At 40.9% G+C, this 13,318-nt stretch overlaps 1 protein-coding gene across 8 annotated transcripts in view; it reads left to right on the top strand.

Moving 5' to 3' along the window:
• CLEC16A (C-type lectin domain containing 16A) overlaps positions 1-13,318 on the top strand; it is a 293,814-nt gene that overhangs the window by 262,906 nt on the left and 17,590 nt on the right. For 3 of the 8 annotated variants that reach the window (XM_073647726.1, XM_073647727.1, XM_073647730.1), the window contains exon 22: positions 788-943. The exons of 1 other annotated variant lie outside the window; for it this stretch is intronic. In XM_073647726.1, coding sequence (XP_073503827.1) covers positions 788-943 — 156 coding nt within the window. Of the gene's footprint in view, positions 1-787; positions 944-8,205; positions 8,306-13,318 lie in introns of those variants that run through there. 4 more of the 8 variants (XM_073647735.1, XM_073647729.1, XM_073647733.1 and 1 more) reach the window with 4 other exon arrangements.

The following is a 13,318-nucleotide window of genomic DNA, read 5'->3' as shown; positions in this document are numbered from 1 at the left end:
AAAGGTTAACTCCAGATAACCACGTAATTGGGTTGTTTATGATGAGACAGCCCCTTTAATGCCCATCTCGACTGAGTTCTATCATTTCTTTAAACTCTGAATGCCAGTTTCCTAATTTTATTTTATCATATTTTACTACTTTTTCTCTTATATTGGATGAATGTTAAATTTGGTATTTTCTCATTGCTTCAATGCTCATAAATGTCCAAACTTGCTTCTTCCATATCCATTATATTTCTTAAATAGTTAAAAAAATTCCTAAGTCAAAAGTACGAGTGAAGAGGTGAAACGTTGTACTATATCTTATTGGAGAAAAATGTCTTTTTACCATTTATCAGTTTCTTGTTATCTCCTGCTCTGATCATTCACTCTGAATTACTCCTCAAATCTGTCTACATTTCTGTCTTCAGTGAGTGATCAAATTATACTGCCTATAAAAGTTAATGTAAAGTGGGAAGGAGCTGGAGGAAAATGGCAGAAAAAAAAACAGAAGCAAAAGGAGAAACTGCTGAGGCTTTAAGTGCAGGATGAAAACTGTTAAAATGCAGGATTCGAGCCATTTAATGGCCATAAAGAGACCTTTCCATCCACTTTGCTTCTATTTACTACTGGCCTGTATACCAATAAAGAATGCTTTGGAAATATTTGGAATATGGTTTGATAAAGGACACCAGCATCAGATGCTCATCTTTGAGGTCCTCTTTTGGGACAGTACGTGTGGAAATACACTATTTATGATGCATACCCTTTTTTATCAGCATAGTAATGCATGTGAAACATTTCACAGGTTTTGCTGTAGCCCAATGCATAAATCAGCACAGCATGTCACCAGCATCTTCTCCATCACCCCCCTCGAGTGGCAGCTCCAGTGGAAGCACCGGTCCTTGTGATTCTGTCACAGCCAGTTTAACATCAACTCCATCTGCTGTTCAGAGTCCATCAGGTAAAATTAATATATTTTCTATCATTTTTTTTATGCTGTGTGTCATGGTTTGTCCCAGATTGAATGTGTGTCTGATTATAAGGCATCACCAAGCCAAAATACTGAGAAGTTAATGATCCATGTTTAGTTATCTTTTTTACTCTTTTCACATTGGATCTCATGTTTTCTCTCTCGAACATAGCTGGGCAGTTACAAGATCCAAAATCATTCCCAATGTTAACCTTTATATGTATTTTTTTGTGCTCAATTTGGAAACTTTAACCATGGTGTGTAATCCATAGGAAGGGGAAGCCACAGTGACATTGTAGTCTTTCTTACACATTAACATTTGAAATAAAGCAAAGAGAGGAAGAGTTGGCAGTGGCCTCCCATCATGTGTAGGAAATCTGGAGGAGAATCAGCACAATACGTACTGTATGGTTATCCAGAATTGTAATTGTCACCCAGTACGTTCTTGTATTGTTGCGTGGTTCAGGCACATTTTACTATTCTGAACTGACAAGAGAGAGAATCATCACAAATAGAGATGAAAAAATTGATTTCCAGGACCACGAACAAGGGACTAGGTCAGGATTCCGTGAGGCCTGAGACCTATCTCTTACCTGATGGCATTCACAGCTGATATTTTGATTAACCAGCCTTGACCTGGTTGACCAGGCTGACTAATCAAAAGAGGAGCCACTATCGGAGGCGGTTTGCAGGGCTTCCATCCAGCAGCCATAAAATACTGTCCTGGCCGATGAACCAGGGTCTTAGGACCATCATGATTATGGTCTACGACTGGGCTTCTCAATCTTTTTCTACTGATGGCTCACCTGTTAGACCAAAGTGATGACTGGACCTCACCATCTGTGATCAAAAGCCACGGCAAAATAAAAAATACTGCTGTGTGTGCATTTTGCCTCCAGAACATTGTACAACATAAAGATAGACACAAAATTAGCCAATTATGTTGCTAAACCCTAATTTGCTGCAGTCATGTATAAGAGTGTGCAATTTACAATCACACTTGTGAGCTGTGTGTCATCAATAACTAGAGAGTGACTTACTCGTGAGGCCCATGGCACAGTTTGAAAAGAACTAATCTAGTCGTTATTGGTTATATTCTGGAGGCTGTTGGCGTATGAAGGCTTATATGCCAGGCAATGCTTCCTGGGTAAAAGGGTATGCAAATTATCTCTTCTCCAAGAAAAAGGATGCTTTCTACTTCTACCCATTGGAGAGTACTCAGTGTTGGACTCTTCAGGGTTCTTGTGTATGCAGAATAGGAATAAGTCTTTTACACAGTCAATGAGTAACCTACCCTGCACTGATGAGTGGCAAGAACCCGGTAGCAGGTGGGTGTCTTTTTTTGGTTTGGAAAAATAATTGGTTACTTATTCCAGATTCAAAGACACCCTTGTCTGTAGGCTGCAGCCGATCTATGTATAAGACTGATGCAGTGTCAAGCATAATCCATGGACAAGAGTGATGCCTTTTAGTACCAAAGTAAAACCCAAACTAGGGTCTTATTTATGTTTTTAGCGTAAAAAAAAATGTGGTCAAAAAGATGTATGTACCCTAAAATGGTACTAATGAAAACATCAAATCACTCCGCCAAAAAAAAAAACAAGCCCTTACACAGTTTCATCTACAAAGATGAGGGTTATGGCTCTCAGAATATGGCTACACAAAAACAAATAATTTTTATTAAAAAAATGTGTTTATATTGTGCAGTGATACATTATACTAATTGTCTTGAGTGGGACGTGTTTGGATGCGCCTTAAATGTCGTCCCATCCCAGTTATCTGCCATTTTCAGCCAATTACATGCCTCAGTGGTCAGACGAACGAAGAACGGGACATTTCTTTCTGTCCCAGGAGAGACCTCTATTACAAGAAAGTCCCATCAGATTAGAAGTTAGAACGTAACATAGCTGCTATGTAATTCTCCTCCCGCCATCTTTATTGCTTCCCTATTCAATATCTGTGTTCCTCCAACAATAAGATTTAGATGTTATAATAATCATAAAAAACGTTCTTTCCATGAAGCTGAACCTGGCAGGACTAGATGTCCTCCTTTTACTTTAGTTTTTTTGTTTTACAAACCCCATTAATTCAAGCGTGCAATTAGCACTGGCATGAAGATCATTCAGAGCATTTACTTATTATAATGAAGATTGCCCAGTGGATGGGAATGCACTTTTAACAGACTTTTAATAGTACATTAAAAGGAACAGTAAAATGACTCCAATTTCAGATGGCTGAGTAACAATTCTGACATTGTCTTATTCCTTTGCTTGTTTGGAATTATTAATTTTTGTACTAAGTTACAAGTTCTTTGTAATTTGGTCCCCTTACCATTGTGTAGTATTTCTGGGATTTAATGCACAGTACAATGCGGATTGTGTTATAAAGTTATCTTTATGAATGTGAAAAAAAATCTATTGGCTGAATGGCCATGTAACTACTACATTGCTAACAAAGGTCGGTGCAAATTGATTCATAGAACCGTGTCCATATGCCATGTCAGTAATCTATGGCCCTAGACGTGAGCTTTGAGAACCACCTCCTACCTCCCAGCATCCGCGGCTCTCCTGTTTGATTAGCTGGCCTGGCGTGATGTCATAGTTGCGGCATGAAGCACATGTGACGTCGCGCCTGTCTGGGTAATCAAAAAAAGAGCTTTGGATGCCGGGAGGTGTTCTCAGGTTTCCCGTCCAGCGGCCACATATTGCTGATGAGGCTCCCGAACCGGGTCCTGAGAATCGATTTGCAACAACTTTACTTACAACACAAGAAATATATCACGGATGATTATTCACCATAGTGTTTTTTCGGTATAGTTTGTTGGTATACCCACAAAAAGCAAGGATAGAGAGCAAAGCTCAAACACAACCACACAAAAAACAGCAATGTAGAAGGTAATTTATCTTGAAAAACATTATTGTGGTACCCTCTAATCAAGTCAAATAGTGAAAAACTGCTCTAATGAATATGTAAGAGGCAACAATCCTTAAACTAAAAAAATTCTATAGTTCCAAATCTTATACATGTATGTAACATCTGGACCTGTAGTACCAGAACTGGATCCTCAAGATCCCAGAAAGGAACATTCACACAGGTTGGTACTGATGCTTCAATGCCCCATAAGAACGCACCCTCAGGGTGTGTGCACAAGACATCGGTTTCTGGTGGGCTAACCCGCCTAGTTTTTCAAGAGGAAGACTCTTCAGAAAACACCAGCTTTTTTTCTTTTCCTCAAGCTTCTTTTTTAGCACTTCTTTGTGGTCGTTGTCTGAGCTCTTTTTCAGTGTTTTTAAATGCCAGCAGGTGTTTGGGGTGTTTTTCCAGCAGTCTATAAGGGCATATAGGTCATAGGAAGCTGAATATAATGATACCTTGATATCTGCGATCTGATGTCTTATTCCAAGAAATCCATATTTTACTAATTATGTAAATGAGCTGTTAAAATCTGTGGGCCGGATACTGATCTGCCTCCAGAGCTTATTTTAAATGAAAGGGGGCGTTACCAGTGTGAGACATGTAATGACTGACAGTCTGCTCTCCTGATCTACATGTCTCACGCTGGTAACACTACCTTTCATGCTTCAACTATCTATATTCTGCATGCCCATATAGACAGCTTAGGAGGGTTGATCCTACTGACAGATTTCATTTACAAGCAGCAGCATGGTCTCAAATCTGTGTGGATTATTTTTTCAATGAGTGACTGCAATCCACAGAAATACACCACATGTGAACATGGCCTTAAAAAGAAAATAAAATATTCTGTTTGTAATGGACATCATCTAAAAGCCAGTGCTGTACTACTTATTGCAGCTCAGTGTTCTTCCACTTTTCCATTCACTGGCTTGTCAAATCCTACAGCGGTTTCTGTGTGGACAGGAAAGTCTATCTATACAAGTCTACGAGAACCTCAATGTGAGTTTTATAGGCTTGCTTAAACAGGCTGACTTCTGGTCCACACAGCGCACAGTGTTGAATTTGTCAAGTCGGAGTGGGAGGAATTAGCGGTAGAAAGCCACCAATCAATGGAGTCCATAAATCGGCCATAAAGTGCCTGGTACGTGAATTGATACTCTTCCAATTAGACCAGAAGTTAACCTTTTTTGGTGCATGGGTCACATTGTTAGATTTTTCCAACCCAAATGGGCGCAATAGAACTTGGATATTGGGGATGTTACATCCTGAGATATTTATTTTAAGGCCATTCACAATCTAGAAAGAAAGACCAGGCATGCGCCTCTTTCTTCATTATAATTTGCAAGGTATTGAAACACTAAAATGTTTTGTTCTCAAACTACAAAAAAAACTACAAAAAAAACGCATTCCCACATGACATCTTGTGCACCTCATATACTCCTTTCTTTCCTGCAATGGAGTCAGAACATTATTCTCCTAAAATATGGGAATCCCAGAGATGACGAGACAATACACCATGCTCCGGGGCAATGCACCATTCATGTCCTCCGTGACTTGGAGCAGACACTGTTTACATGTCTGTGACCATATGGTTGAAGGCCACATAGACATCTCCCTCAGTCCCCCCAGATTATAGACTGTGGACCCCTGGACTAGACAGGAAAAGTGAGCATGCTCTCTTCACCATGTAGAGAAGTCCCTACAGTCATAGAATAAGACTGTTCACACTAGTCTCAAGGGTTCGTTTTCACAGGATATGGCCGAAATATGTTTGTATTATATCACATTCATATACAATGGTGTCCATCAGATTTCTGTTTTACAAGGAAGTATAGAGAAGCAGACTTTGCTTTTCTCTAAGCCAAGGGCAATGGACGCCTGTCGGAACAGAACATTCCGTGAACAGAACAACAACTTGAACAAAACAGACCACAGATTAGACTTTGTGAAAGGTTGAACTTGATGGACCTAGGTCTTTTTTTCAACCGATGTAACTATGTTTTTACCATGGAATTGCTCTGTTGTTACTCTAGATCACCTTTGACTTTTTTCCTTGGGTACTTTCCTTAAGTTGGAACACATACTCGTTGTAAGACTTGTTATTTCCCACAGACTTTCGCTCCATGTATTTGTGCGGCTGGAAAATGAGGTTGCAAGTTCCAATGTGGCAAAGACCAATGGGAATGAGTAGACTTTGTATCTAGCACTGCCAGTCATTGAATTTGTTATGGATACCCAGCTGTTTTAATGCTTTCTCCGACTGCCAACCTTATTTCAACTTCTAAAGACAAAATCGTATTCAGCTAAAACCAACAGACATGCTTCCTTCCTTACATTCAGCAGCAAGCCCTCTGGTCCAAGAATAATAACACTTTATCCCGCTGAACTTTTTATAGTCGCCGGACATTAGGTCACAGATTCTACCATTAAGCGAAAGTTTATCCTTGTACATCCTAATACTCCTACCTTCTAGAGAGAGGAAAAGATCGGGATGATTATGTATTGCCATACATTTATTCCTATACATTTTACAATGGTGATTGCTATCTTCATCTCTCTTTATTACAACTTCCTTTTCCCAGCACTTGAACGAAATAGCCGCCTTTTAGTCATCATGATGTTTTTAGCTTAAAAAGTATGTTCTCGTTAATTCTTTATTGTATTTTATTGTGGTTGGAAATTTAGATTTACTGATACAGATCTCCAAATCCCCGATGTAGAAGTAGATCTAAAAAATGATATACTGTCTACCTGCCGCCACCACTAGAGGGAGCTTACTGCATACTGTGCTATTCCGCTATTCTGGAGATCAATGTGTAAATAGTATTTGGTAAGCTCCCTCTAGTGGTAGCTACAAGTAGAGAACATATTATCTTTTAGATCTACGTCTGTCGGTTTGTTTGTTTTTTAAAGGTGTTTACCATTTTTCTGAAAACGGAAATGTCATGAATTAATGTAATTATTAGGGCATTCTTTCCTCCTCTCCTATTCATCATTATTGACTATCCCTTTTCTCCTTGGTCTTTAATGGTGGCGTGAAGACCTCCCCTTATGAGGATGGATATTCAGTTTGATTGTTTTTTTTAACACATTGTTATGCCAGTAATGTTCACGAGTCTAGTGATGATTGAGCATGCTCGTTGCTCGAGCTTTACGAGCGTGCTCGGGCGTGCACCTATTATCTTCAGCGTGCTCGGGGGTTACGTTTTCGTCGCTCCGTGAACATGATTTGCGACTGTTTGACAGCTTTAATACATGCCTATTTTTCCAGCATTCCTCACATGTATTAAAGCTGTCAAACAGTTGCAAATCATGTTCACGGAGCGACGAAAACTTAACCCCCGAGCACGCTGAAGATAATAGGTGCTCGCCCGAGCATGCTCGTAAATCTCGAGCAACCAGCATGCTCGATCATCACTATTCACGACACGCATTTCCCCCCTTCACATTCCCTAATACATGTTGCTGATGTCTAAGTAAAAGCCGAGTCCTAATTTATGGGCACCATTTTGCTCATTGATGGAGATCTTTGCTCGGTTTGATGAAGAGGGGAAATGAACCAATTGTATCCAACAAGACCGAGCAGTGAAGATCCTGTGTGAATTCAGGATCAATAAGGGTTTTCAAAGAGTTTTATACTGATAGACCTTCTTTAGAATAGGCCATCAATATCAGATCATTGGAGACCAGTCCCTCGCATCTTCACCGATCATCTAATTGAAAGGGACATAGCTATCTGTCGAGCAGCATGTCTCCTTCATTATGTACCAGAAGTAGCTCCATGTACTGTGTAGTGCCTGGTACTGTAGCTTTTTAGAGCTCAGTCCCATGCAAGTGAATGGGGCTAGGCTGCAATATCAGACAGAAAATGCATGTCACTGTTGGATCCCCACTGATCTGATGTTGATAACTTATCTTCATGAGAAACTCTCAATATTGAATTAAGGGAAATCCCATTATCAATAATTTACTCGTTATGCTCTATGGAAGTTGGCCAACTCCTTCACTTTCTCCCTGTACTAGTTTTGATGGCCAACATTGTGTCTGTCGTGTCATTAGCAATCAGTGAGAGAGGTGATCTGTAGGGAGACTTTATACAGCCAGATAGATGGTAAGATGGGCATTAATGCTAAACAGGTAAGGACTATAAGCCTTATTAACATAATTAACCACTAAGTGTTTCGCCTTCTCTTGATATCTAGCATGCACTTGCTTCATTGTCTCTGTGAATGCTGCTGTTCCTATGTGTCTTCTAACCTCTGTGTTCACTCCTTTGTGTACTGTCCTATGTGCCACTGTTAAATCCTCTTATGACCTGTCGCTGTGTTTCCCTCTAGTAAGATCTGGCAGGAAAGGAAGACGGCGGGTCTTTAGTCTATCGGAGGCAGACAGTCACGGAGGACACTGGGTTTAGGCTGTCGAACTGCACCTGCCTCAGTGAGTCTCATAAACTGTAGTGCATCTTCTGCCCATTCCATGAAGCACATTCATCGATAACTTAGAGCATTTCTAATGAAAATTGTGTGTATGCTTAACGGGGCTGTCTCATCATCTTAAATGGGTAAAAATGCAAAGTGTTCGGAAAAAGAAGCAACTTTGCAATTTACTCGTTATTCAAAATCGTCTTCATTATCAAAAGGGGATTTATTTTTTAATTACTATTCATTGCCATTGCCCATTTTACTGGCCACTGCTGCAGTCTATCAGCGGAGGCCCGTTTTATAGGCAAGGATCTCAGGGCTTACAAGTATTTTCCAATAGAGCTTGTAAGCACTGCTCTCAAGTAGGCTGGATGCGGCAAGCTTCAATGTCCCTACGCTCCTCCATTGCTGAAGAGGTAAAGCGCCATTTGCTGCAACATCAGAGCGTGCACAGTGTGGGCTGGTGGCACAGTCATACCGCTGGTCTGAGCGGTCAGCCCATCAGGAGCGCACTGACCAGCCCCCAGTAAGCTGGAAGCCAAGAGGCAAAGGAGCAGTTCGCTGCTGTTCAACAACATGAGGCAACCCCTTTAAGTCATCTGGAGATGCCGTCTTCTTTAACATTTCTTAGTTATCTGATATTAAAATATCTGTTTATTCTTTACATAGATACCAGTGTCTTCCTACTTTTTTTTTCAAACAAGGCCTGGGTCCCCTGTGAGCATGGAGCGATATTATGTTTGCGAGACCACCACTCCATTTACTGCCTATGAGAGCTGTGGTTACACTTGAGCACGATCACTCCTATAAAAGTTACTACATGCTATGGCTCCATTCAGACAGTGGACACAGAACCCTTGATCTCACGGTCGGTAAGGGTGTTTGTGCTTTGACGATCTTACATCCTTTACATAGATGATGAATGTTTGTGGGATAAAATCTTTAAGGGGAAACTGTCACAAGGTTTTTGCTACCCTATTTGAGAGCCGCAAGATGTAGAGGCAGAGACCCTGATTTTAGCAATGTATCACTTACTGGGCAGTTTGCATAAAATCACATTTTTATCTGCTGCAGATCTCCAGTTCTTTCTGCATAACCCCGCCCACACCACTGATTGGCTGCTTTCTGCCTGTGCACAGTGAACACAGAAATGAGCCAATCAGTGGTGGGGACGAGGTCATACAGAGCTCATGAATATGGAGGACTACATGGTAGCAAGTTTATTAGTCCTCTAGTGATAATCTCCTGTTGATAAAACAGTGATTTAATAAAAAAATGCAGCAAGCTGCTTAGTAATTGACACATCGCTGGAATCAGGGTCTATGTCTCTATGTAATGCTGTTCTCAGATTACGTGGCAAATACCTGTTGAAAGATTCCCTTTAAGCCTTCACTTTTACTGGGGGTTTTAGATGTACCATAATTCCGTTTTTAAAATTTATCTACCTAGATGTATAGTAGCAGTTACCGGAGGTGCCATGAACAGAGAACTATATTAAAAGCTTAGGAATTTAATAATTATAATACACATTTATTTCATTGTAGTTCTATATATATGTGTTAATATACCCATTAATGAAGTATACCATTTAAAAGGAAAAAAATATAAAATATATTGTTTCATTTTAGTTTTATTAAATACTTTTATCAATATTTCTATTTTTTATTTTTTTTTAAATATTGGAGATGTTCACTTTCTTTCTGCATTATCTATATAGCCAGTGCAGCAGGGTACGTGTGCTTTACGGCTGCTGCAATGCATGAGTTTTTGTCATAGAAATGCTAATAGTAAGTAATGGAGTACAGCCCCTTCCACAAGGAAATAAGGAATGGCAAGAACACAACATACAGTTAATTTGGCCTCCAGCAGTGTGGTGCTGTAATGAAATACACTGGCCTTTTCTGATGATTCTGGCCTAGTCTACACAGCAAAGCTGCCATGTAAGCAATAGAAAACACAATTCCTTGTCTCAACTGTAATAGGCGGTGTAAAAAAAATCCTGAAAATATGAAATGGCTTCCAATTAAACCTGTTTTAAATATAATTTCTGCTAATATTTTTACTTATAGGTATGTATCATAAGCAAAGAGGTCATTACACCAAACGAGTGCCGCATAACCTGTCAGGAATGGATATAATCCTTTATGGAAATTGTAATGTAGCAGTTGCTCAGATGATTTTTAGGAAGTTATGATAAAGGAAAGGAGGAGGCTATTAGTAAAAATAAATAGCTTTATCTGCAGTTCTGTTACAATATACCCATAATGAAGGAAGCACTCCTCCCATCAAATTTTTTATTTTAATATATTGTACTTACAATTGCTCATTTTGCCTTTTTACCCAGCTAATTCTTCTCTTTTCCATTAGGTCTATGACATTGCGTGATTAAAAATAGACTAGCTGAATCCTTCTAAACTCTATGTAGAAACAGGAAGTCTCTTCTCCCTGCATGAGTCATGATTAGAACTGCAATGCTACATCACTGCAAAGTCCCTGGCAAGGGGAGGAGAGAGCAGCTGGGCCAGGAGTTGAAGAGGGTGATGACTCATGCAGGGAAAAGAGTCTTCCTGTTTCTATATAGATCTTGAAAAGAGTCAGCTAGTCAGATTTTAATCACGTGATGTCATAGACCTAATGGAAAAGGGAAGGATTAGCTGGATAGAAAGGTAAAATGAGCAACTGTAAGTACACAGGTCTATATAATATGATGACTGCAATATATTAAGAGGATAAAAACTTTGATGGGAGGAAGAGTGCTTCTTTACGCGTATGTCACTTATTAGGGTACCTTTCTATCCTTCTTACTTTTATTGTTTTATATTAATTGTTACGGATCCGGGTGGTGGAACCTCTGTGCTGTGGTGCAAGGAGGGACCAGAGGGGCGTAACTAGGTATCAACTCGGACTGACCAAGGTCGCACGGCGGCTCAATCGACTCCGTGAACCAGGGAAGGACCGAGCAGAGGGACCAGGTGCTACTCTGGGCCAGTCCTTGTATGAGAGCAGGTGAATCCCATGGGTAACTGGCAGGAGCCTCCGGGTAGGCACGGCAGGTAACTGGTACGTTCTCCGGGTAGGCAGGCAAGCCTAGCCCATAGACAGACTGGCAGGTTTGGATCATAGGCTGGCAGAGACAGGTAGTCAGGCTGGCGGACAGGACTGGTAGGCTGGCGGACTGACTGGTAGTCAGGCTGGCGGACTGGACTGGTAGTCAGGCTGGCGGACTGGACTGGTAGTCAGGCTGGCGGACTGGACTGGTAGTCAGGCTGGCGGACTGGACTGGTAGTCAGGCTGGCTGACTGGACTGGTAGTCAGGCTGGTGGACTGGACTGGTAGTCAGGCTGGTGGACTGGACTGGTAGTCAGGCTGGCGGACTGGACTGGTAGTCAGGCTAGCAGCAGGACCTGAGGACTGAAGCAGAGTTTAGAACACAAAGCTACAACCATGCACGGGCACCTCCATTTTGGAGGAGGTGCCTGTTATATGAGAAGTCCTCCGGCCATTGGCCGGGGACTCCTTAGGACGGCGCGCGCGGCCCCTTTAAGAGGGAGCTCGCGCCCTATGCACAGTGCCCGGGAAGCTGCGCGCGCCGGCAGCTGCAGCAGCTGGAGAGCCGGAAAACGCCAGTAAGGCGGTAAGGGGGACGGCGTCTCTGCCTGCCAGGGGGCAGAGACGCCGATGCTACATTAATATATACTGTAGATTTGTTGGAAAAGATTTTGTAGAAATTGTAATTTTATTCACTTTATTCATTCTGGGCTTGATCGATTGTTTCATCTGGAACATTTATGGCATATCGTTAGGACCCTGCATCTGCTCCAGCGTGCTCTTATAGAATGGAGAGGTGGCCACATATAAATGGGTGGCTCTCCACATTTGTTTTTATGGGTGTAACGAAAACCGCCATAATCAGAAGCTTGATAACAAAATTACAGGATTACAGCTGAGATTTATACTCTCCCTCAATATGGGAATGCTCATACTGGTAAAGTGATCAAGTTCAATAGTAAGTCTATGGAAGGAAATTGCTACTTCTCTATTTCATCCTCATTGATTAACCACAGGCAGGCCTACAAGTCTACTTAAAATGTTTGTGGTTATAGACTATTTTGATATGGCCAGGGTGTGATGCTGTGGTTTACTTTCCGAGAAAATGTGTATGTTTTGACCAAGTATAGAAATAATAATCATCAGTCAGCAAAATGAGATGCCTCGCGACAGGTCCTTGTTTTACTTTAATTCCATATGTCATATGGAATTAAACTAATTGCTTGTGTGTTTTGTATTGGAATGTATGATTTATACCAAGTAAGGTACTGGTGTACAGTATCGGTCAAAAGTTTGGATCCACCTGTTCATGCAGTGGTTTTCCTGGTTTATATTGAAATGTGCATATTGTAGATTCAGACTGAAGGCAGTAAAACCACGAAGCAACACATGTGAAAACAAGGAGAAATGTGAGAAACAAACCATAATATTTGTTAAACTTTAGATTCCTCAAAGTACCTTCATTTTACTTTGACAGCTTTACACACCTTTGGCATTTTCTTAAGCAGCTTTTTCAGGTAGTCATCTGTAATGGCTTCCAATGAACAGTGTTTATATACAGTTCTGTACATTACTGAGCCCTGTTTCACAACTGTTCAAAGCCAGAATATGGAAAGAACCACTCAAGTAAGTAAAGAGAAATGACAGTCCATTATTACTTTAAGACTTGAAGGTCAGTCAATCAGAAAATTGTTAAAACCTTGAATTTATCAAGTGCAGTCATGAAAACTATCAACCGCTATGATGAAACATTCTCTTATGAGGACTGCCCCAGGAAAGGAAGACCAAGAACAACCTCTGCTGCTGAGGATAAGTTCATCAGAGTTGACAGCCTCAAAAAACACAAATTTACAGCAGCTCAGGTATCAGCCTTCATAAATGATGCACAGACATCAAGTAGAAGTCATATCTCAACATTTACTGTGCAGAGGAGACTGTGAGAAGCAGGCCTTTATGGTTGAATTGCTACAAAAAAGGCCTC

This window comes from Phyllobates terribilis, unplaced genomic scaffold (genome assembly GCF_046119375.1).
Source record: "Phyllobates terribilis strain yellow unplaced genomic scaffold, ASM4611937v1 Scaffold_9__5_contigs__length_417890890, whole genome shotgun sequence".
Classification (NCBI taxonomy): domain Eukaryota; kingdom Metazoa; phylum Chordata; class Amphibia; order Anura; family Dendrobatidae; genus Phyllobates; species Phyllobates terribilis.
Note: the sequence above shows the minus strand (reverse complement) of the source record. Positions and strands in the feature narration are given on the sequence as shown.